This window comes from Abrus precatorius, unplaced genomic scaffold, assembly GCF_003935025.1.
Source record: "Abrus precatorius isolate BTA unplaced genomic scaffold, Abrus_2018 Scaffold2, whole genome shotgun sequence".
Classification (NCBI taxonomy): domain Eukaryota; kingdom Viridiplantae; phylum Streptophyta; class Magnoliopsida; order Fabales; family Fabaceae; genus Abrus; species Abrus precatorius.
In genome coordinates, this window is record NW_020874362.1 from 20,126,242 (window position 1) to 20,151,402 (window position 25,161).

Genomic DNA, 25,161 nt, shown 5'->3' on the forward strand with positions numbered 1-25,161 from the left:
AAAATAAAGATCCTTTTATAATAATATTATAGATATTTAATTTAGATAAAGCCTGATACAAATAACTTAGATAATGTTGAAAATTATTTTATATATTAAGTTATTAATAATATAAGTGTAAGTATAGTTTAGTGATTTAATCCCTTCCACAGACGTATATAATTCTCAAACCCATATCTAAGTGTATCTTTCTACATGACTTTTAATCAAGTAATCGAGCCACACGTAAGTCATGCTTCTCATTTATCTCACTTTTACTTTTCTTTTACGTGGAAAGAGACTTTGTATATCCAACTGTATACAAATTCTGTACATACTAAGGCAATCTACACTACTGAAATTATACTGTCCCACACAATTATAATGATATTAAGGTACACAAGAATCTATCCCGCATGCCGCATGCAATGCCTTCAAGTCCTTTATTTATTTTTCTTTGGTTTGTTTCCATGTTATTTTTGTTATTATTTCAAATATTCTCATGACTTCACATCTTAAAGCTTGCCCCCACCCAACAGAATCTGGATGTTGTGCACCAGTCCAAGCTGTATAGTTTACAAAATACCAAACCACTTGAGAATTTGATCTCATTAATTAATTCCCTAGCATTGGGGTTCGTATTTATTGGATCTTTGACATGTCAAAACTCTTTTGTCTTTAGCCAGGAAAGATAATGAAGAAAACTCAAAGTGACCCATGATTGCTTGGACCGTAGCCAGTATGATCGATCTAAACCTGTAAATCAGAGGTATTGCCCCACTTGAGATATGTTTTTGTTGGTAAGATGAATGCTAATGGAGTTGCTAACTTTGATTTATTTTGATGATCGTTCAATGGAGAAAGCATTTATAATGTGTCACTTTAAAGAAGTGGGAGACAACAAAATCAAACTGTGAAGGAATAGAATCACTTATGATGAATATTAAATCCTGAAAGTCCTAATCCCAATCCCAAACCTATGTTCAACAGTTTATGCATAGGACCCAGAATTGGCTCGTTTTACAAAACCAACCAATTGCAGCACTTTACACTAGCATCTTGTAGATGATTTTTTTCTGTTTACCGTGCCAAAAGAAACTAATTTTTACGTACATCTTCCTCCTAGTTATATTCTATGCTATGCTAGCTACCTCAAAAAATAAAATAAAATGGTAAAATTGGCATTCATTTGACTTACTGATCACGATTTATTTTCTACCCTAGTCAGTTATTATATAAGCACTAACACTTCAATACTTTAAAAATAATTAAGTCAAATGATAAATAGTGTTTGTTCTATCTCAATTGAATAAGTGATAATAATTAAATATTCTAGGTTCAAACCATAAAGGTTTATTAGATATATATATATATATATAGATCCGAGGATGAATATGTAAAAAGTATGTTTGGGAACATATATTCTTTTCCCTTACTTGATATATGTTAGTTATAGATATTATTTCTTTAGACTGTACAGGTTAGATATAACAAGTTCCCTATGAACTTCACATTGAAACAATATTTGTAGAAGCAATAAAATATTAAATTTATTTAATATAGGGTAGTACTAATTTTGTAGAGATTTTACATCCTTTAGCAGTTTCTTTCTTAGTAAGCGTGTTATTTCCTATTAAAATTAACATTGGAATATATAATACCTTTTAAATGTAAGAGTAAACTATATTCTTAATGCATAGCATAACATTATTGATCAAACTGGATCTACAAGAATAGTTAAGTCCCACTCAATCTACATTTTTTTTTCTGTCAAGCGACTCAATCTACCTGAAGATTGTTGCATGTGCTGGTCCAAAATTATGGTAAAGGTGACGATATCTGTAAGGGTACTTTAATGCGCAGTTATATTTGAAATACAAAGATTAAGGTACATAAAAAGTATGAGTTAGCATCTTTTTAACATGACAAATTTGGACACTCACATCTTTTAATAAATTTTTATAAAATACAAAGTTAATCAATGTAATATATATATATATATATATATATATATAATAATAATAATAATAATAATAATAATAATAATAATAATAATAGTAATTTTTACGTAATTTGAACATGTGATCTAACAATGTTTCAACGAATGTTACTCGTATAAAATAGTATGTTTACTTCATGTCGATGAGGTAATCTCGCAATATGCGGTGTCCCTCTAACTGATGAACATATTAGGCATGCATTAGATAAGTGTCTGGGGGCATTGAGTAAAGCAGGTCCTGCCAAGGTTGGCCTCCAATGGCCCTCGACCCAATATTGGTGCTAAGCTTTATTGGTTGATCTTGTTGATGTAAGCAGAAAGAATTAGCGCCATTTTATTTGATTCAAAACAACTATCTAATTGAATCTGGAAACCCACTATGAGCATGTCATTGTTTAAATGTATATCATTCAGGAAAAAAAAATGTTATCTTCTGTTACACACATTAAGCAATTGCACATACAGCACAGAGTTTCTTTTAATTAGAAAGTATTATCTAGTATGCTATTATAGATTGAGTTGAAATCTTTTTTCTCTGAGATAAATGGTTGCTTCCTCTGTGGCAAACAATTAAATGAATAACCATGGTAATTTTTTAGCAGCGTGTTTCGTTTTGCTTTTTTATTTTATCTGGGACTTCAAAATTTTATCATATACACAAAGTTGCAGTTGAAGTTTAAACGTGTGTTAATAAGACATATCTATAACATGTATTTAAATATATGCTAAATAGTATTCATTAAAATATAACTACATGCTCGAATAAGATAATGAAAAGTGCTAAGATGTTAAATTTTTACTGTATATTTTAAAGAGACATTCTTTTGTTCTGTGACAAAGAATTTAGTTGCCAAACTATATCCTTAAGATGTTCCTGGTTGATTTGCAAAGAATATTTAGAAATGAAACTATGAACTTGTTTATTTTGGACTCGAAGTTAATATTATACTTTAAATTGAAACAATCTTGTGCTAGTTGATCTGTGTGTTTGTTAGTGTAAAATACACATTCTAATAAAAATATATGATTTAAATTAATTCATTTATCTATTTTAATTATATTTTACAGTTCAAGGTGAGTTTTATTCAATTTTAAATCAAACAAATGATATATTGAAGTAGACTAAATTTTCCTTCTAGAGAGTTGAAAAAGTCAATAAATTGGGAAGTTTGAAATAGTTAAAAATTAATGGTTTTAATCTAAGTATCTAAAAGTAATAAAATTTTATTAAAAATCAAAGCATTATTAAATTGGAGATACAAAAGTATAATAAAGTGCTTTATTTTTTTTAATAATTTTTGTTATTATTAAATGTTTAAATTTTACTCTAAAGGTTAAAGTTATAAAAATCAAAATATTAACTATATGAATTAAAATAAACAATAAAATAAATTGACGCGATAACTCCATAACTTGCGTTTGAGCTAGGTTTAGTATATTATAAAAGTAGTTTTTTTTAAGACATTGTACCAAATGTGGTTAGTGACGAAAACTCCACTTAGTATCAGTGTTGGCTCTACCTATTTTAAGCGATGGCGCAGATCATCATAGTTGAGGTGAAATTTAGCGCTCATAGTTTAGAAAGACAAAGCAAGGAGGAGATGGAAACAACACAAGTGTGCTTTCTTTACTATTTGTCCATAGCAATGTGTTGTTGCTGTCAGTGCTGTGGCAACATAGTGCAAGCCATTGAATTACCAAAGTACACAATGATACTGTCTGAATCAGATTTTCAGATCAGACTCTACAATGAGTCCTCTTGGATGTCAGCCAGTGTTTCAGGAACTTCTTTCGAACAGTCCTACAAAAGTGGATTTCACAGGTTTTACTTTACCACTGCATAATGCTAGCTGCTTGTTATAATTAATTTAATATTCAAGTATTTTCTTGTGTCAATACATATGAGGTATTACAAGATTTTTAATAAATTATGTAGTGGTATAAATTATAATACATATACAACAAATAATGCTGAAAAGAACTGCTCTTCTGTTTATTAAAGATGTAATATTAAACAATTCTTATTTCTTTATGGATCAAGTAGGCTGAAGTATAACTCTAGGCACCCCTTATTTTTCTGATAAAATGTTGAATTTCAGCATAAGTTATTTGAGCCTCATTCTGCATTATCTACGGGCTTGTTAGAGATATATAAATTAAAACTATGTTTCTTCACCTAATTTAAGCTTTTGCTTAGTTGGTTCATGACATTGTTCCCTTTTCCTCCTCAACCATGGAATGAATATTTATATGAGACAGTAAATATGTATGTAATGCAGTATCAAGTCGTCTTTGTATTTTAATTTCAGAAATACCTTTTCCACTTCCGCAAATTATGATAGTTTAATATTTTATTTAGTATACTCCTTTCGTTTATATCTTAATTCTTAATCATGGACCAGGTTGTATCAATATATTCATGGTGGCAATTCGAATTCTTCAAAGATTGCCTTTACTGCTCCAGTCCTAACGAGTGTCCCCTCATCACCCACTGATGACTATATTGTAAGAGGGTATGTATCAGCTCATTTTCAAGGGAAACCTCCGCTGCCCAATGCTGAACTGAAGTTGCAGATGGAGAAATGGAAAACTCAGTGCACTGCAGTTAGGAAGTTCGGTGGATATGCCAAGGATGACAACATTAACAAAGAAATTGAAGCTCTTATAACCAGCCTAAGCAAGCATTTCAATGGAAGCTCAGCAACTATACAATATACAAGCTCCTATACCATTGCCCAATACAATGCTTCCTATCATAATACTACTGATCGCTTAAATGAAGTGTGGATAAGAGTGTCAGGACTCAGGACCGACTGCTGAGTAACCTTAATAGTACAGTATCTTGTGTCAGTATCATTGTGCTTTTGGGGTGTCCTTTTCAGTGACATTGTGTTTGAACTTTGAAGTGTCTTAGTTCAGTGTCATTGTTAGTTCAATGTAAATAATGCTTCCCCTCGAAATATGCATGGAAGAAACTTGACAAACTATGATTTGGCAATTACCTTTTCAAAACAGAAACCAAACTAACCATTAATTTACGGTCTTTTGCTAGTCCACCATTCAAAAGATGGTGCATTAGTCACACGCAACATTTGCTAATGATATATTTTTTTTCTATCTTCTGATTTAAACTGTTGTGACCTTTTTTTATCAGCCGTACGTTACTTGCAAAGAGAATATATAATTCTTATATATTTAAAATTTATTGATTTGATCTTTTATGCAAAATGAAAAAGTCACATACTTTTCATAAGAAGTGGTTACAGTAATACTTCTCAATATATCAACTTTATGTAACAAACTTATTTGATATAAATTTTCAATAATAGATTATTTCAATGTAACCCCTTGTTACTATAATACTTATGATCCCATATCCAATTCCAAGTAAAGGAGGAGGGTTGTATTTTGCCATCGACAGTAATATAAAATTTGTTGAAACATTTACCAGCCAACTTCACCTAATGGAATGAGGTTTAGTTGTTGCTGTTAAACCCCTTGTAAGTATGTTCATTTAATTGTGTAAGCAAAGTTTGTGAGTGCATGCATGATTGGAGTGAAACAGCTAACTGAACTAAAGGATGCTACCATGTATCAACCATAATTGAATAACTAACTGAGCATCAGTTCTATTTTAAAATGTTGAATACAACTTGTACCCTGATAAAATTTCATTTTACTTTGCAGTGAGTTATGGTGTCAAAGTACACTCATTTCAATATACCTTCTGATGAATAGCCAAACGAATGTGAAAAAACTGAAACCTTTAAAAAGTACAAAAGATTAAAAGAATTTCGTCCAAACTAAATAGAGAATTTGAAGTGTCAGTTTCAGTTCCTAAAGAACATTTGATAAGAATGTTCTACAACGTTTCAGTACGAACTGCAGACCACCATGCTATCCTACTACAGATCACCATACTATATCAACTAAAGCTCTTAACGGAATGGTTATCATGGAGTAAAAAATCCTAACGTTTGAGAGGTAAGCCTTAGAACTCGCCTGATCATCGTTAGCAGAATTTGTTAACCACAGATACACACAGCATCTGCAGATTGGATGCCGCATTTGAAAAAACGATTCAGCACATCTTACTGTATTTCATGTTCTCCATCTTCCTTTCTTGAGTTTTTAGTTAGTGAAGCCCTTTCTCCATCTACTGTAGTTCATCACTGTTTTAATTGAGCTTCTCCTTGCAGAGTTTCTTAATTTCCCATCGTTGTTTCTTTCTTTGTTCCCACTCAATATTGAAATGAAAAGACAAAACATTAAATGACAATACAGTGAATAATTTTAACTCTATACGACTGTTGACTTTGTAGCTCAAATATGTTCCCACTTTCTTACTCTTTAGTCTTTACCATTTGCTGGAGTTTGTCTTAGACCTCCACTATTACTAAAACGTTAATCATGAGTGCTAAAATCAAAGTTAATGAAACCATCGAATGCAGCGTTAGGCTAATGATTTTAAGTAACGTAAAATTTAAAATAGTACTCTGAATAATAATATTGAGTTCAATACCATATTATCGAAGCTAACCGTGGACCATAGACCTCAAGTAAAAAAGCAATCTTGATTAGGAAGAAGCAAATTTAGATGTAAATAGATAGTAGGAAAAAAGAATTGGACCATTTAATTTTTTTTCTTAATTTACTTCTATGGTTTATTTACTGATAAATTATTCCTTAATGTATCGCTTACAATAAATCTATAAGCTAAATTTGGTAATCCGCAGGTTTACTCTCAAACTCACAAGCTACCTCAGGCATGTTTGAAACGCCATGTTGCACGATAATGAATGGTTGAGGTAGGCGGCTCATATGATATGGATCTAGTGGCCTACATTTGTGGTCTGGTCTGGACAACATAGACTTTTCCATCCTTGATGACACCTTCAATGTCCTGAGGAGAGCCATACAACTCTTCAATTGCATTTCCTGCACGGGCAATGCTTGACAAGATTGACTGGCGAAAACTACCATCCTGGATCAGTTGGTCTGATGAATAATCAAGCACCACTTTCTCCGCCTCATCCATTGGGACACTGTTCAGATAGAAAACTCAATTAACCAATGTCAGAAAGCGTGAAGTTGAACTGCAAAATAATTAATTCAAGGAGGTATTTCTCAATGCACATACTACAGACAAACTGAGTTCATACAGCAACTAACAACTGCTAGCAACATTAATAGGCTTTGATTGCTAGTAAAGCTGAGCTATCATCAGTAGCATGCAGTTATAATAGTGAGACTAAAACAGAATGAAATGAATTGTCAAAGCCAATGAGGGTTTCTTCAACTGTTGGATCTCAAAAGTCTTGGGATCAAATTCATTGATAATTCTTCATTGACGTTAAGTACCACAACTGGACTTTACGGCCTGTGATCCTAGCGTAAAATTTATACTACTAATTATATTTCCTTCATTTATTCCATTTACATTCACACTTAAATTCTACTAGCATGTTTGGTTTCACGTTAGCATACAGGTGGATCCATGTTTACTTCAACACTATTAGTTATAGTTTTTGCGTTGGGTCTACATTTACGAACATTCTACAGTATTTTCAAACACACACACCAACATCCCTTAAGGTGCACCCTAGTAGCAGTACAAATTCAAAGCACAGGAAAAACATGAGAAAATAACAAAACTTGAATTTGCAACTTACTATGAAAAAGCATGTCTCAAAATTATAATAGTCATAAAGTTAGATTTTCAATAATCTAGTTTCTTAGAAGCACAAATAGTACTTCAATTAAGCTGAGCTCATAAAAACGATCAGCAGAAGGAATGAGAAAGAACAATAATTAAAAATGTATCAAAAGTAACAAGCCTTTATGGTTCAATCCTTATGCACTCCAACTTTTGTTCTCACCAAAAAGTGAAAAAAAATGCTTAAAAAAGTGGAGGGGAGATAAGAAAGAAAATAAATTCAAAACAAGCGATATTTGGTAATGAAGGTATGAAAACAGATACCAAAAGTTGAGATACAGTTCTTTACTCAATGTAATATGCATGGAGATACAAGAACTATACTCATCCTTACACATATCATTGTTATTCTAGACATGTTATGCTACACAAATTTAATGTTCAATTTGTTTGGAAATGATTTGTTAGGATCCATTTGCAACATATAGGACTTGAGTCTCACATTGGAAGGATGGAATTCTAGTGTGGAGTTTATAAGGCCTTGGACTCTCCAACTACAACAGCTAACTTTTGTGGAGTGGTTCTCCCAAGGTTCTTATCACTTATGTTCTTTGATATATATATATATATATATATATACTTTGCCTCAGTTTCATATTGATTATAAGGGGAAAACAGTTAAATAATAGTAATTTCATTATGATAAAATAAAACATGTGAGTACAGTTCATTCCTTCTTCATTCCATTAGCTCTATGAAAGATGCTCATTGAAGAAGAGATGCCAAAGTCTACCTGTCATAAAGGCCAGCACCAGCATAACCTTCTAGATCTTCACCATTGGAATCAGATCGAAAAATAATTGACTGTCTTATAAATAGGCCAACAGGTTTGCTAGGATAACCCAAGACCTAAAGAAGCCCAAAACAATTAGCAAAATACGGGAAAATTCATATACCAGATGCAGTACTACTAACTGTAATTTCGTATGTCCACTAAGATATTCTTACATTTGATATAATCATAAAAAGAATGATAACTATGGCACTAAGCATACAAAACACTACCAAACCAAACACAAAAAAACAAAATACTACAGAAACAAAAACAAAAAAATGATATAACAAAATTACCAGAGGGGAGTTCAAATCATGTTTTTTGGATATAAAACTCAAAGCACGACCAGGATAAGCTCCAACCAGTGTTTCTCCAAGGCCCTTTACCACCTATATCGAAAGAGTATCACACTCAAATTTTTGCTTCTTTCTTTTCTTTCTTCAATGGCGAGTATGTTTCCTTAAATAGGTGGAAGATAGGGATTAAAACAAGAAAACATCAATTATACCTCAGCATATATTTCTGAAGAATCTCCAGAAGATGGATTAGTTGTGTGGATGACAAAAGCATAGTCAGCATTTATCACTTCCTGAACAAGGACAGCCATTGAAAGATAATCGTGGTCGAGTTTCACTTTTTTTGTGCTGAAATATGCTCTCTCATTCCACTTTGAGCCCCATACCTTTTGTGAATCAAACAAAAAAAGATATTGACTCATGAGCTCTAAAATAAGATTGTACACAAGTGCAAGGATTTTATACTAGAATTTGACGATAAATATAAACTACACATCAAGCATGGATATTTTGCAAGACATGTTTGTTTTGATTGTATATTGCAAGCATGTCCTGGTGCAACAACTACAGAAATTTTAATAAAATGAAACAAGGAAAATCAGTGGATAGTGGATTGTGTTTAAACTTGCATGAGAAAAGAAAATAAATATTACAAACTTAAATTAATTTAAACTTCAAGGATTTTAACCCATTCCATGTGTCATATTAAGGATTGTTACATCTTGAACGTTATATGGGAGCCAATAAATTCATAACTGAAAAAAAAGGAAAGAAACCCAAGAAGAATTATGTTAAAGAATGATTCAGAGAAATTACATAAGAACATTGGACTTCCAGAATACATATTTGTGCAAAAAGTATTTGATATGATGAAAATGAAAGAAAATAGAACTTTAATATTGGCCGCCAATAACATCTCATGAAAAATGTTTCAAATTTATATTGACCACATTTAAAAAATATAGGGCAGTGAACTGTGACCAAATATACAAGAAAAGAAAACATTTTTTGTTGTGTAAGATATAAACTTAAACGAAACAGACGTCAAACCCAATCATGCAACATACAGTACATGAAGAGAAGTCTTAAACCTTTTTTATAGCCGTCCAAGCTTGTTCCCAGCGTTGTACACCTTCATCACCTGGCCAAGGCATTCCAGAACTCTTCATTTTAGTTTTCAACTCCTCCACCTGAACATAATTAATTCATTGGCTTCATCTGTCAGACTCTACATCATTTTACATGGTGTTGTTTACAAACTTAACCAAAAGAGCAGAACTACTTTAGACTAGATATCAAATTTTGCTATTGCGCTAAAATGTGTCATGCAAGAAACAAAGACAGCTTCTTTAACCAATTATAAACAAAGGAGGGATTTGAAAAGAAATATTTGAAGGGGAGAGAAGGGATACTTAAATTTCAAATGCAACTGCAAGAATCAAAAGAAAGATAGGTGTTTGCTTGTATCAAGTCAATGTTTAGCCTAGTACTAAAGCACATACCAACTGGGAAGGTGCATTAAGCTGTAAAACTGTGTCACGAATCTCCTTGAGAGCACTGAAGTCTCCCTCAATCAACTTCATTTTCAAAATATTGACCCTCTCAGCCACTGCCTGTTGATTAATATACAGTACAAAATTTCATTAGACTACAGGAAAGACTTGCACAAAGTAAATGAGAAGAAAGATAAAGTCATGGATGCCACAAATACAGTTTGAATCCTACGGATAACTATGCTATAGAATAAGAGCTTGCCTCTGCAATAACCTCATCTTAATACTCCTAGTCCTAGCTTATAACATTCAACCAGGAACTTTGAAAAGAAAGTGGGGAAACCTCATTTTAAAATAGTGTAGGGAACTTGAAATATATTAAGAAAGGTTCACTTATGATAGAGTACCAAATATGAGTAATGTGGATCATGAAGCAGTACAAGACATGGATCAGCTGGTGGGCTCAATCATGGGAAGCCCAAAATATGGAAAAGTCTATATACATAAGGAAATGAAATGTGTTGGGGATGAGAATAGTTACATGTTGCTTAGCTGGCTAATTGGACACCATACAGTAAGCTTAAGAGAGAGAGAGAGAGAGAGAGAGGGGGGGGGGAATTGCTTATTGGTTGTTGTTGGACAGAAAATACTAATTCTATGAGGAGCCTTGGCTTTGAGTTTTCCTTTGTAAGAGCTCAGGCAGATCTTTGATTACATCAATAATACCGTCCTATGAACTTATCACAGTATTTGATATAAACATTGGATTTAGCACCTAAACATTCATATCCAAATCTATGCTCCAATTACGATTTATTAAACTTTTGTATACAAATCGACAACTTCCCTGGATCAAATACAAGGTTTGCTAGTTTGTTGAGCTGGGACTGTTAGTGAGGGAGGATAATTAGAAAAAATAAGGAATGTTGCCTGTAATAAGAGAAAAAGGTTGAGAGACCCAGACCCTGCATTCTGCCTTACAGACTTCTACCCTTTTTTTCCTCCTTTTTCTTCTTCCTAACTGCTTTCTTATAGCTATCCAAGTCAACTTTCACCCATAAACCCCTTTTAATGGCTTAATTAAATCACTCAATTATTTCCTTATATAAATCACTCAATCCTCCTTGATTTCTGTGCATGCAATCTATTACATCAATCACTCAACTCCTCTTCTTCCATTTCCTAATATAGACCATATTAATTGCTGGTTTCCTAACACCATCTAAAATTTGAGTTTATGTCTAACTCAACCCCAACAACTAGTTTGTAGAGTGAGTATTGTCTTAACTTCTATAAAGTTTTATTTGATCATATTTGTAGTTGATTTGGGACTTCAACAGTAACAATAGAAGTTTGGGTAGTACAATCAACCCTGGAGGATCTTGATATCATCAACTACAACCATATGCCTAGTTTTGTTTGCGAGGGAGCCATGGGATCTCAGTATAATTAGAGTCTCTGATGTTCCATAGCCTAAAGTACCACAGAAAACAAAGAACCAAAGGAGCATGGGGGTATTCACATGTTTGTGTTCGACTCGGGGGAGTAGAAGCTGTTTTTTGGCTGCAGAATGAAATTGGCAAGGTAATCGTGCTTCAATCAGTAGGAGCATCAGTGAGAATTCATTTTAGCAGCCAGAGAGACCCAATATTAGTAGTTTGTTGTTTGTAAGGCTGGGACTTTTAGTAAGTAGTTAGCTGGGTTGGGATAATTAGAAGAAACAAGGCAGTGGCACATTACTTATAATTTATAAATAAGAGGGAAGGTTGAGAAAGATCTATCTTTTTTGTCATTGTTAGAGAATTGGGGCCTTTGAGCATTGGGAGGTGTAGACTCTTGAATTTGCAAGTTAGGCATTATTTTCAAGGGAGAACTCCCTTATTCTTTCTAATGAGATACCAGGTTTCTATCATGTTCTCATTAGTTTTTTTTTTTTTTTAAATAATAATTAAAAAATTTAACCAGTTGGCATAAAATATCCACATAAAAAGTAACCACAGAATGTGAGCTGCACAGTTCATTATGAAACATAAAAACATAATGGCAAAAGGATAACATGTAGAACCTGATTTGATTTATCAGAAAGAACATGTTCAAAAACTCCAAAAGGTATGGCAACTGAGGTAGGAATTCCAATCCAAGAAGGAACTTTCCCTTTTAAATAAGAGATATTGCGAGATTTAGCTCCAACCTGGGAAAATACAACCTTACGCTAGTTATGCTGAAGGAAAACAGTATAAGAATAGTGTATACTAACACACCTTGTGTTTGGCTAAATGATGGGTAGAAAGATGGAGACAGAAGTAAAAAAACCTATAAGTGCCTAAACTTAACAGTGAACAATAAAAACTTACCATTTCACTGGTGAATTCCTCAGATGAGACAGCATATCTACCACTAAACTTCTTTCTGACCAAAGATAAGGGTGACACAGAACCAACTTCTTTCAGGTGAGTTGATTTGTCATCAACAAACTCACCCTCCTTGACCTCGCTGTAACAAATTCCAAAATAAAAAGAAAAATAGTATAAGGAAGTAAAACACAGCAATTCAGGTAGCACAGAAGGAGGTGAAGTGAATATTTTAGCAAAAAGGCATTTAAACATCTTTAGGACATAATCTGAAGCAGAAATAATGTTACCTATAAACCACATCAGCAGATGTAGGCTTTAACTGAAAAAGCTTTCCTTTATTTGCTTGGAGATTATCCAGGATATTAGGATCAAAGCATGTTGCAAAACACACCTGGAAAACTCGAGACTTTAGTATTTGACAGTGAATGCATATGAAAATATTATCAGCAATAAATATCTTATGATTTATCATGCTCATAAAAATTTTTAATATTGATTAATACACTATCCATATATCATTGCATGTATCTTCATGTACAGAATAAAATATCACCTACTTTGTTACATACTTACGTTCATCCAGTTTTTCTAATGCAAAATAAAATATTATCTCTATTTTATAATATATTTGTTGGGTAAAGGGCATCACATTCAGTAACAGATTAGCTAATGATGCAAGTGAGTCAAGTCTTACAACATTATTAATTGAAGATGATGCAAGGGCGTCAAATCTTACGACATTATAAATTGGAAGTCTAAATTTGATCATATCAATTCAAAGAATTTCACTGACTGAATGCTGAATTAAATGATAACCAAATTCTGAATCAGCTGAAACGAAGCTGAATTGTTTTTAACATAATAACTGTAAAGAATTTATTTTAAGATATGATAGTTGATTAAGCGTGTTAATTTATTGTTGGAGCATACAATAAGATGCCAATATACTTGAGAACTGAGATCATGGTATTTGCCTATCGGAACACTGATCAACTGTCAAATTAAATATGCAAAACACAGGTCCATCATAATATAGTATCCTTAAATAGACAAAAAGAACCTGGCTATCCATGGCATGATACCTTGCTATTTCTTGCTCGCACAGAAACATGAGATAGAACATCAGGCATATCAGGTGTCAGGACGGCAACTGTACCATCTGGAATTTCTTCCTCTCCTTTCACACTCTTGGCTAGCAAAATTGTAGGTCGCTCATATGACTTGTTTTGAACAGCAAGCAACTCATCGACAACTTCAAGATATCCAACAGCTTCAACTGGGCTAATAACCTGCCAGCTGTTTCAGGCAACTATAATTGCATTAGATTATAATTATCTAAACAATGAAATAATGTTAGACAGTCAAACATGCTAACTATATTATATTAAAGATCAAATCAGGGCTTGAACAAGCATGATCAATTCCACCTTCCAAGATTAGCTGTATTTCGGAGTACAGGATCCAGTCGATTTAGAAGAGTAGACAAAGAAGCAGCTGATCCAGCACGGATAATTTCTTCAGTAAATATTTCCACCTGAAACAGGAGATTTTCAAGAGAGAAACAAAGGAGAGAAAAAATTATGGAAAACAACACAAACAGGAAAAGACATACAGCCCATCTGTCAACACCAAGTAGTGATCCAAGGTATTCTGCGGAAGGTTGCAGAATTTCCTGGTATAAATGTGCCTTGTCTGCGAGTGCAAGCCGTGTTCTGTCAAGGACTGCTTTTGCATACAATGCCCAATGAGTGTCTTTACTCTTGTACATGCTTAAGGCAAGATCCCATCCCTTTAAAAGAACACAGAAATATTAAATTATGGGGAATATTTTTCTCTGTCTAGACAAACAGACTATGTACATCTATAAGACCCTGCACACTACTTCTATTTAGCACCAATACTGAAACAATACCTGCGGTCTTCTGTTATTATTATGAATCTTTTATTAATCATAATCAGTTTTGATGAGGTTCTGAATTTTGCACAAAAAAATCTCAAATTAATGAGGAATTAGAATTTGTAAACTGCCGTTGTTGAAAGAACTTCTCACATTGTTTATCAATATTACTTTAAATCATTTAAAAAGTATAATTGACCAAGATAAAAATAACAAATAATGTACAGCTGTAAATAATAACAAAGGTAATGACATGAATGTATAATTTATACTAAATTCATCTTGCATATTTAAAACAAAACATTTTAACAGCTCGCACAACCCAAGTCTTTGCTCTTATAGTGAATTTTTTTCAGATGACAGACCACATAAATAGGCTTTAATTTATATGCCTGGGCCAGAATTTCAAAATAACCTCACTAGTGAGTATGGAATAAAAATGGGAATATCACTATACCTTCAAACAGTAGATAAGATCTTCATTGTTGTCCGATGAAAGTGCAAGATTTTCAAGAACCAAGCAGATAAAATACATTATTTTCTGCATAACCCACACATCAATATATCAGACTTCATACTTTTTCACATTTTAAGATCTATTAAAAAATTGATTAAAATAATATATATCCAAACAAATAAACTCAGTAAGCAACATGGAAAACAATTAGACCATCAAAACAGGAAATCACCTCCGGTCCAGCATTGTTTAATGCCTCATAACCTCTTTCCACTGCTGTTCTAACTGTAGAATCAAGGGCAACATCTAAAAATATAAGATCTTTCAGACGACTTTGGGATTTCCCGAGTGATGGTTGGAGTTCCTGACGAGCTTCAAGTAACCCCTATTGCATAGAAAATATATATATATATATATTACTATTAATAAGGGCTAGTGCTTTGTATTTTGTACCACATCAAATCAATATCAATTTCATGTCATTCATTAGCTTTCCTATTTTACCTTTTTACCACATGTAGATTCTATTATTTCAATACAAACCAAAAATAACTATTGATAATATTAAAGCAGCATAAACCTCAAGAAGTGGTTCAACATCCTTATCTTCAATGTGTTCCATGACAAACTGAAGTAATTCCTGCTTGAGGGTGATCAAACAAATAATTGTTATAACACAGAAGACATAACAGCATTTCAAACAAGTTCATAAAGAGTTAATTAACATTACTTGAAAACCACTAGGCAAACCAGGCACTGGATTTATCTGCACCCCAACCATGAAGCCCTGACCCTGAAGAACGGTAAAGTCTATAGTAATAACATGAAGATCTCTCAAAATATATAAACACAATGGTGCCTTGAGCAACATAGAACTTTACAGTCTTGTTACCTCAGATTTGTAGCCCATACAATTTGAAATAGCAGATTCCAGATCTGCACCAGAATGAACTGCCTGCATATGATGTAATCAAACCAAAATCATCATATGAATATAATCCATAATAGCTAAATATGTCATGACTCGAGAGTAGTAGGATGGGCAACACAGATTGGATGAAATTTTCCTAAAAGACCATCAAAATGAACTACCTGCATATGATGTAATCAAACCAAAATCATCACATGACAAATATAATCCACAGTAGCCAAATATGTCAAGAGGACTAGGGTGGGAAACACAGATTGGCCAAAATTTTCTTAGAAGACCACCAAAGAAGAATGTAGTAGGCGCCTATAGAATGTAAGGTAGAAACTCAATGAACTTCCCCTTTTCCCCTTGTAGCTTATCATTGGCAATAACAAACCTTATCTGGAATAAATTGAGCTTCAATTTGTTTACTTTCTTATGCTATCAGGCATACGAAGAGGAAGAGGTAAAAGCTGCAATATTCCTATGATGATAATATTCCAATGTACACCCATATAAGTACAACATAAGAATTATAGCAAAATGATAAATATTGAATAGAAGCCAGAACTTGAGCATTTTCAACTGATGTGCAATCACTAGATGAAAAAGAAAAAACAAATAAGAATAAAAACACATAGTTAAGGTCACCTATATGAATCCAACCTTTAAAGTCCTCATGTAGTTTCCCAGATCTTGCAAAAGACCTTCCTTTTGATCTCTCCTAAAATTTGGTTCAGAATGGATGGCACGGTCATAGCTCAATAGACGTTCTTTCGTTATTCCACTGTCATTCAATGTTTTCCAGTAAACACCAATATCAAAGTCATTATTTATATAATCAATTAGTGCCTGCACAGATTTACCAAAACATCAAAAGTGAGGATGATGAGGAAAACCATAAGGATTACAAAAGAATAACAACTATATTACCTGACAGATTACAACGTCATCAGGACTAGTATTATTGTGTAACTTCTGGTGCCATTCCTCCATCATTCCACCCTTGCAATCATTCTTTCTCTGCAAGTCAAAAAGAAATTTTGCATGTAATTTAAGATCAATGCATATGCAAACAGGAGGGATATGAATGTAAAGAAAATGAAAAACATATTTACCTGGATGACAAGAATTTCATCTCGAATCCGCTGTCCAACATCTCCTTCACCTCCACGACCAACAGTAGACAAGATCATCCTCACAAGTTCCCTATACTGTGGATAACTTGCATATACATCCTGGAGCAAGTCTGTAAGTCTATCCTGTGCTTTACTTATCTCACTGTTCCAATCAGTAACCAATACTGATGAATTAGCTTATTTACAAAAGACAATAAACTAGCCAAATCTAAAGTAGAATGTTAACACTATGATGATTCATATTCTATATTTCTCAGAAGGGCTAAAAATCTTCATTGACCAAAAGTGCATAAACCAAGTGATAATAAACGATAGGAAGCCTACCGTGGCTTCACATTGTAATTTTTGTTCCATACGAGCTGCCTTGTAGCCATGAATCTCATCCACACCAAAATCCCAGCAAGACCCAATTGACCAGCATTTTTGGCTTCATCTACTAAATCCGATGCAATGTTAAATCTGAAAAAAAGCAAAGTACAAGTGACCAACTCAGATCCAACTGAACAAAGTCAGATCCTCATAAATATTTCTTCAAGCACATGAATCAGCAATGATTCTACATAAGATATTGATGAAGGTCAATTACCAAATCAAGGATCGATAGAAGAAAAATAATAATGTGCCAAAAAATCCTCATGCATATGGCATTTTGTTCAGCCAAATGCATCATGGCTGGCACTTGATATTACAGTCGAAAAGGGCAAAAAAAAAAAAAAAAAAAAAAAACAGAGAAAGGTAGCAACAGCAACACACTATTCAACACCTTGATATTGAGTGAAATTTATGTGGGTCTGACTCCTTACTTAGTGGGACTTACATGAATTTCACTCAATAAAATAAGTATATTGTGTGTCCATGAGTATATTGTTAACGTTTCTCTATGTTATTGTTTACTACTTTCAATGAGCAATCGTGCTAAAACCAAAAACAACAAAGACTTGGGCTTTGTTTAAGAGTTTGGAGGGAAAAAGAAGAGAAGAGTATGAGGGGTAAGAGAGATTAGAGGAAGAGAGGGAGAATGAACCCAGATGTAGTCAGGGGATAGGTGCCAATTTGTAGAACATAAAATCAACCTCAAACAAGTGGAAGTTAGATATTTGTTGAGAATATCAACAAAAATAAATCATCAATATAAGTGGTTTCCTTTAACTAATTCATCCCTTTGATATTAGCTACTGATCTTTTAAAACCTGTGTATACACACCCACACACAAGAGCTGATAATCAAATTAGGAGGTACATTTTCAAATTTATGATGCTACTCCCTCTAGTCATTTTTATGAAGTAACATTTAGAAGGCATTTTATAATTCCTATGAAGCATTTATTACTTTTGTCCGATTTTCCCTTAACAAATGAAGTTAGTGAGAACCTAAATTAACACTAGCAAGGGTACAAGTTGATAGTGGGATTTAGTTCAATGATATTCAAAGCAGATAAAATTGACATGTTGAGGTACTTAAGCCATGCTTTGCAGCAAAAGCAAATTATGGTTTCTAGAGATCTTGTACAAAACCTTGTTCTAGCATTTGATGACAGATAACAATAATATAATATAATAAAAATAGTTTTAAAGGGATTACTCACCTATGCATGAAGGACTTTTGTGCCTCACCTTCCTTTTCTGCTATTTTATCCAACAAGAACTTAGCTGTACCTTTGCCATCACCAAAATCCTTTTAATGGAAAAAAAAATTTGTTGATTATAATAACATGGTGACATAGGTCAACATAAGAGAAATTACAATTAAAATATCAGGAAATATAACCTTTTGTATCTGCTTCTTCCCAACAAATTCAATGTAAAAATTTGATCCATTGTTTTTTATCCATTCTCCGTCTGACAGAATGACAAAAGGCATTCCTTTAAAACTATCATCATCAACCTCAATATCCAAGGACTGGACCTGAAATTTGTATTGATGTATATTTTCTTTTAAATTTCGGTCTCAAAGGCCTGACAGATTAAGAATACAACTTCAGATTGATATTGTAGAAACCTCATAAGAAGGATGAGATGAAGAACCAGCTTCAAAAGGTGTTTCAGCAGCCTCATTCATAGTAACAGATCCAGGTGGCAGAGCATATGCAGGTGGTACCTGAAATTCCCATTGAGTTTCATGTAAATAAAATGCACATAGAGACATACATGAAACAGATACATCAATTTTAACAGCCAAAGTTTATAATGACAGTATACACTCACCAGCCACTCTCCAGATGCTGTTTTGGATAAGGCCCAGTGCAGTGTAAAAGGTATTTTTGAGTCTGTAGCCAGGTGAACCTTAATCTTACCAGCATCCTTGGTAACGAGGACCTTAAAAATATGAAAGACTATCAAAATTACAATTATCACCAAAAGAAGACGCGCTAGCAGAAAGATATAAAAAATGCAGAAAATATCACTTTGACAAAATTGTCTCACCAAAAGATCATTATCAGCAAGCTTGTGTATTGTCTTATCCAAAACAAGACCTCTTTCATATTCTTCCCTTTCCTTGGCATAACGTTCAATTATTGTCAAGGTTTTTGGAGCCTCTATAAATTGTTTAGCTATATTTTGGGCAACATTTCTGTTGATAAGCTGCATCAAATCCCTCTTTTTCCTTTGTATTCTTTCAACACGGAAGTATTTTTTGGTTTTCAATTGCTTGGCAACTTTAGTTTGTATCTCTCCTTTGTCGATCTTCTTCTGTATCTCATCTAGAGTAGCTCCCTTCTCAAGCTCTGCTAACAATTCTTTTCTTGCTTCCTCAAATTCCATCTGATTCAATTAAACAGTGATGCAGAAAAGTCTAGTTAGATAAAATGAGCATTATAATTTTGAGAACTATATGATTAATACCCAACAGAAAAAGGAAAAATTAAAAAGAATGATGTAAGTTACAAGTTGTTGTTCTTGAGAATAGTTAGGCTTGCCAGCTTTTTCCCAGCGTATAAAAGCTTGAATCTGTACAAGTTGATCAGGGATGGTCTTTGTTTCAGAAACAGAAGGTACCTTTACTTCAGCAGCATTAGTTTTGTTAGTTAACCTTGCACGGAGGTCTTGTACAGAAGTGCCCCTAGCTACTTCCTCCAATAGTTCACCTCGGGCTGCTACATATTCCTCCTAACATATTTGATAAAAATTTATATGGTCATAAGTGGGAAGACAAAGGGCATTAGTTCTGACACATGCATTGAAATATATCAAGCTAAAGTTCAATTCCAGCCACAGTACAAGAGAAAGACAGAATGCATTAATGAAAGTTGTTTCCCATATCACATTGGCTTTTCTACACATGGACTATGGTATAGTGCGTCATCATAAACTTTTAAACCAAAGGAAGGAATCACAATTATCAAATTTTTATGAAAACAAAGGAATCAAATACAGTAAAACCTTTCTCTCCCCTCCCACTCCTCTTCACTTTACTAATTCTAGCAATTTCACGTTGAGAATTATTGAACCAGACAATAATGGGAAAAGGCAGGGAAAGCAGTGAGTTCATATAAACAATGACGATCAAATAATAATCAATTTTCACAAGTAACTTTAACTGCCTGTTGTAAGGGAATTTTTCCTTTTAACTTGCCCTCATAACCACACTTTATGACTGAATAACCACCATTAACAAAATGGATACTCAAAGGATAATTTATAAAAAAAAAAAAAGACTCATCTGCAAACGTGTCCTCACAAGAAGCACTCACAGAGAAGTGTCTATCTAACAGGCACAAGAAAATAATATTCTTATTCATACATCATGTTAGAGAAGAATAACAAGTGGAAGCCAACTCTTTCTTCTGAATATCATTTCATAGAAGCTATAAAAAACCAGAGAGTGGGTCATGAAACCCATTGTGAAGGATCCTAGAACCAAATTAAATGAGGATCAGGACTGGGAATAGCAATGAAGCTAGTGAATACACATGTTAAAAGAAAAATAGCATTAATAGGAGATTGCAAATCATATTCAGAGGTTGTTATGGAAAGCATAATTGAGGACATGTACCCTGGATATATTCAGAAGAACAAGTTTTTGATATATTCTACAAAGGGAAAGCACAAAAGCAATGTAAGAATGAAATAGGGGACTGAAACAAACTAAATGGAAAACCAGGGAAATCACAAAAAGAATCAGCTGCAAGAAACAAAGTAGGAAGCAAACTTCAAAATTTCCAGCCAAATGCAAGACATGAAGATCACTTGATTACTGACCTGCTGTTGCTCAGGAGTGTACAACTGCTTACCCTTTCGTTCCCACCTAAGATATGCTTGAATCTCTACAAGGTCTTCAGGAACTGAAACTTCCTGAACTAGCTTATCTTTCACTGGTAACTTGATATGAAAGTTCTGACCATTATTTTTAAACCTGTAATTAGGAAAAAAAGACCACATAACTATGCTCAAATTTATCATCAAACTATGAATGGAATATACAGGAGTAAGGAAAAACATTATGAAAAGCACACCACTTATTCTGAGCCTCATCAAGGATAAGGAACTCAATGGCTCGAGCAGCAGGATCATCAATTTCTATTTTAAGGAAAGATCCTGCGTCAGACTAATAAGAAAAAAGCAAAAGAAAAAACGTCAAACAATAAGCCAATATTTATCTAAATCAGTAAAGTCAGTTTATTAATATTCATGGAGACCTTTCTTTTTATATATATATTTGGTAGTTACTGTTGAAAACTTACTTTTACAAAAGGAGTTCTAAGAGCTCTGTTTTTATAAACTTTAGTTCCATCAGGTCGACGCGAAGGAAGTACCCACTTTCTGGAAAAAGAAAATAAGGGGGGAAAATATCCTTCAAATTATAAAATAGATTACAGGCTATTATTAACTGATTCACACACCTAAAACACTAGAGGAATATTGAAATAACTTACAGAAAACAGTACTACACATACCCTTGCTTATCACACACAACTCCCCAATGTAAAAGCAGAGAGCCATTATTATTTGAAACCTGAATATCTACGTGTGTTGCAGCTCCTGGTACTGAAGAACTAACACCAACCTGCCCCATCGTATAATAGCATCCATTAGCTAATAATAAATCACTACAATCTCATATTTATCATTCATAAATACAATCCAACATTTTCGGCCAGCAGAATACCTGCAACTCAATATTTCCATCAAGGTTGAACTTCCCTGAAAGCTGCTCCACGGTCAAAAATGCAGTCAATACAGCACTCAAGTTCAAGTTAATAGAAACAGACAAGCAAAGGCAGACATGAATCGTTGGTCAAATTTTTTTTGTGCTTAGCTTTTGACCATTTACATGCTGTCAATAATCTGTGTCGTGAAGCCCTTGAGCATATCATGGCCATAAGGTAACACATTCAAATTAACCACTACATGATTTTTATGGTTCCCCGCCAGTGTCACTTAGTAGGGCCAATTCTTCTGCTCGAAACATTCTCAAGAACAGTAATCACTTTTCAGCATTTACTTTAAAATTACTGTTTCCTTATTACTAGAGCCCGAATAAGATTTTCTCAATAGCATTAAATGAAAATAAGAAGGGTTCTACTAACGAATATCCTAAGGTAATCAATAAATAAAATAATTTCATCGAAAAACATGCATTGAAAATCAGGATAGCACACTTTCTCTTAAATGTTTGTAATTTTTAATTCACAAATCATTGTGTCAGGGCACATTTTAGCATAATAATAATAATAACAACGATGATTTTCCTAATGCGTGGCCAATGATGTACAATAAAAAGTTAATAAATAATAATTTTAATAAATATCATAGTAATTAATGGTATTAATTGATTGAATTATCTAATATCCCGTAATTTCTAATAAAAACTTATTACGAGGCTGGAGTTAGAAAAATCATCATCGTCATCATCATAATAGTAATAGTTAAGACAATGATGAAGATGATAACGATAACCGGATGACGACAATAATAATCGCATTGAAACGACGTAGCGACGATCAACATGTTTGGGTAATTGACGCATACCTCAGAAGCCGGATTGGTGGTTAGCACAGCGCGTGGAATAGCGTCGGCATGGCGGTGCCTTCCCATGGTTAATTTACGTTTCCTCACACACAACCTGTTCCCGCGAAAATTTGTAGAAAGCAGAAACTTCTTTTCTTTGTTAACACTCACTGATTGGAACAAAGTAACCTTACTTTGATGCTCCGCAACCGTTTGAGTTTGACAAAGCAATGTCTGGTGGAAGACACTTTGGCTCATCTTCGTGGATCCACTCCTTCTTCTACACAAATCCAAACATCCGCATTAGCATGCGCCAGTCACCAATCACGACACAAGCTCAAATTCACAATCATAAAAATTCACGATGCGAAAAAAATGATTAATAAAATGAAAAGTTAAATTGGTAAAATCGTTAGAAAATGAGGAAAGAAACCTTCTTCTTCAATCGGTGAAAGGTGAGAGTAGGTTTCAGAAGAGTACGTGAGATCGAAATCGCGTGAAAATGGGAAAAGGAATATGAATGGAGAAAATACAACGTTGATGAAGGAGAGAGCTTCGAACTGTTTGTGTATGATAGCGGTTGATTCACCCAGACTACGAAGCTAATATCGACGGAGAAGATTACGTGGCGCAATGCCATTGGACACGGTTTGGGCGTAATAGGCAGTCACGTGCGGTGTCTCATGGAAACGTGGCTTGTGTGAGGACAGTCCCGTGGGGTCCGTGAGAGCCGATACTTTCTCGTTATGATATTAGGACCATTTTATTCCTTAATTGCCCCTATGCTTTTGCATTTATTTCAACAATACCCTATTTTTTTTTATGATAATTAACACTTCATAATCATAAAAATAATTATACAAAAATTAATAAATATTTCATGCAATACATGAGCATATATTAAAAGATATAAAATTTTAAAAATATTATACATAATTAATTTTAATTAATAAATAATCATTTTAATGATACAAAGTGTACATATATAGATATTTAAATTTTGAAATTTAAAAAAATATTTTAACAATGATTTATAAATATCTTATTATGTTTAATATTAATTAAATAAATGTAAATATTATTTAATAAATTTGTTTAATTCAATATATCTTAAATTTATTGTTTTTATACGCTTTTGAGACGATGATTATAACATTTTACTTCATAAAAAAACTCTTACAGAAAATAAATGATAATTTATTAATGAATATAAAATAACTTTTTTATTTTAACGGGGATTTGAGATCAGTAAGTATTAATGTAATTATAGCTCATAAATGAGTCGCATGGGATCTGTCGGCAATGTATTGCTTTTGTTTGTTTATCATTAAGCTCCCGTGCCATTTTTGTAGTTTCGATCGTTTGACCAGCCAATTTGGTAAATTCAACGGACCGCCTTTCTAGATTCTGAATACTTGATGGATCCAAGATGCACTTGGTAGAGAGATATTTGATAAAATGCGATTTATTTTGTTCATAACTCTGTACATGACTAACCCATCTACGGTTTTGAATAAAGGCCGCCCTTAAATATCTTGTCCCGCAATGCATTATTTCGGCATGGCTTTATCTTGTATGCATTATTAATACAGAATTTTTACTTTGATATTCACTGATATTTTTAATATTTTCTTTTATTTCTTGTTTTTATATTAATCAATAATATAAACAATCATAATAGATAATCGATTAAACTATTTTTTTATTTGGAAAACCAATAAACAAAACTACATGGACGGATCTTAAAAGTAAACTCGACAAAATTACTTATATGTGACTGTCACGGGCAAAATTCACAAGCAACTAGATTTAATCCTATGGATGAGTAGAGTAAAGGGGTTGAAAATGCACAACTTTCACGAGCGAGGAGCTATAAAACAAAGCGATTTTGACGGGAACAGAAAAAACAAAAAGAAATAAATAATAATAAGTTGAGCGGGAGATAAATATCAGAGCGGGAGATACTTGCCCAGCCACACAAGCAAAGCCTTTAACACTTTCATTTGCTTTATATTTGTCGAGGCATGCTGTAGGCAGATTTGCACGCTTTCGCGGCGAACCACATCCAATGGGTCACCCTCTGCTCGCTAGGTCACCAGAGATATAATATACGTCTAGATCTTTCCACTGAGTGATATTAATAGTATGATTGATTCCTTTGAAAAACATTTGCGTCCAAACAAGAAACAAGAGTATG

At 33.3% G+C, this 25,161-nt stretch overlaps 2 protein-coding genes across 2 annotated transcripts; one reads left to right on the forward strand and one right to left on the reverse strand.

The window, feature by feature from the left end:
• The first annotated feature begins 3,579 nt into the window (after positions 1-3,579).
• Positions 3,580-4,798, forward strand: LOC113860198 (heme-binding protein 2-like). Its single transcript, XM_027492877.1, has 2 exons — positions 3,580-3,800; positions 4,381-4,798. The coding sequence occupies exons 1-2, from the start codon at positions 3,580-3,582 to the stop codon at positions 4,796-4,798; spliced, it is 639 nt and encodes a 212-aa protein (XP_027348678.1).
• Positions 4,799-6,540: 1,742 nt separating this feature from the next.
• Positions 6,541-23,555, reverse strand: LOC113860239 (alpha-glucan water dikinase, chloroplastic). The gene is made up of 34 exons (XM_027492941.1): positions 23,398-23,555; positions 22,986-23,244; positions 22,123-22,164; positions 21,911-22,020; positions 21,698-21,776; positions 21,470-21,561; positions 21,216-21,369; positions 19,902-20,123; positions 19,440-19,778; positions 19,221-19,331; positions 19,015-19,113; positions 18,784-18,921; positions 18,602-18,690; positions 17,340-17,474; positions 16,995-17,157; positions 16,810-16,899; positions 16,543-16,728; positions 15,859-15,921; positions 15,697-15,759; positions 15,547-15,606; positions 15,199-15,351; positions 14,967-15,050; positions 14,225-14,401; positions 14,040-14,146; positions 13,695-13,908; positions 12,900-13,003; positions 12,613-12,751; positions 12,324-12,449; positions 10,268-10,378; positions 9,857-9,955; positions 8,978-9,151; positions 8,766-8,858; positions 8,428-8,543; positions 6,541-7,023 (listed from the first exon to the last, which is right to left on the reverse strand). The coding sequence occupies exons 2-34, from the start codon at positions 23,220-23,222 to the stop codon at positions 6,819-6,821; spliced, it is 4,374 nt and encodes a 1,457-aa protein (XP_027348742.1). The 5' UTR covers positions 23,223-23,244; positions 23,398-23,555; the 3' UTR covers positions 6,541-6,818.
• Positions 23,556-25,161: the final 1,606 nt, after the last annotated feature.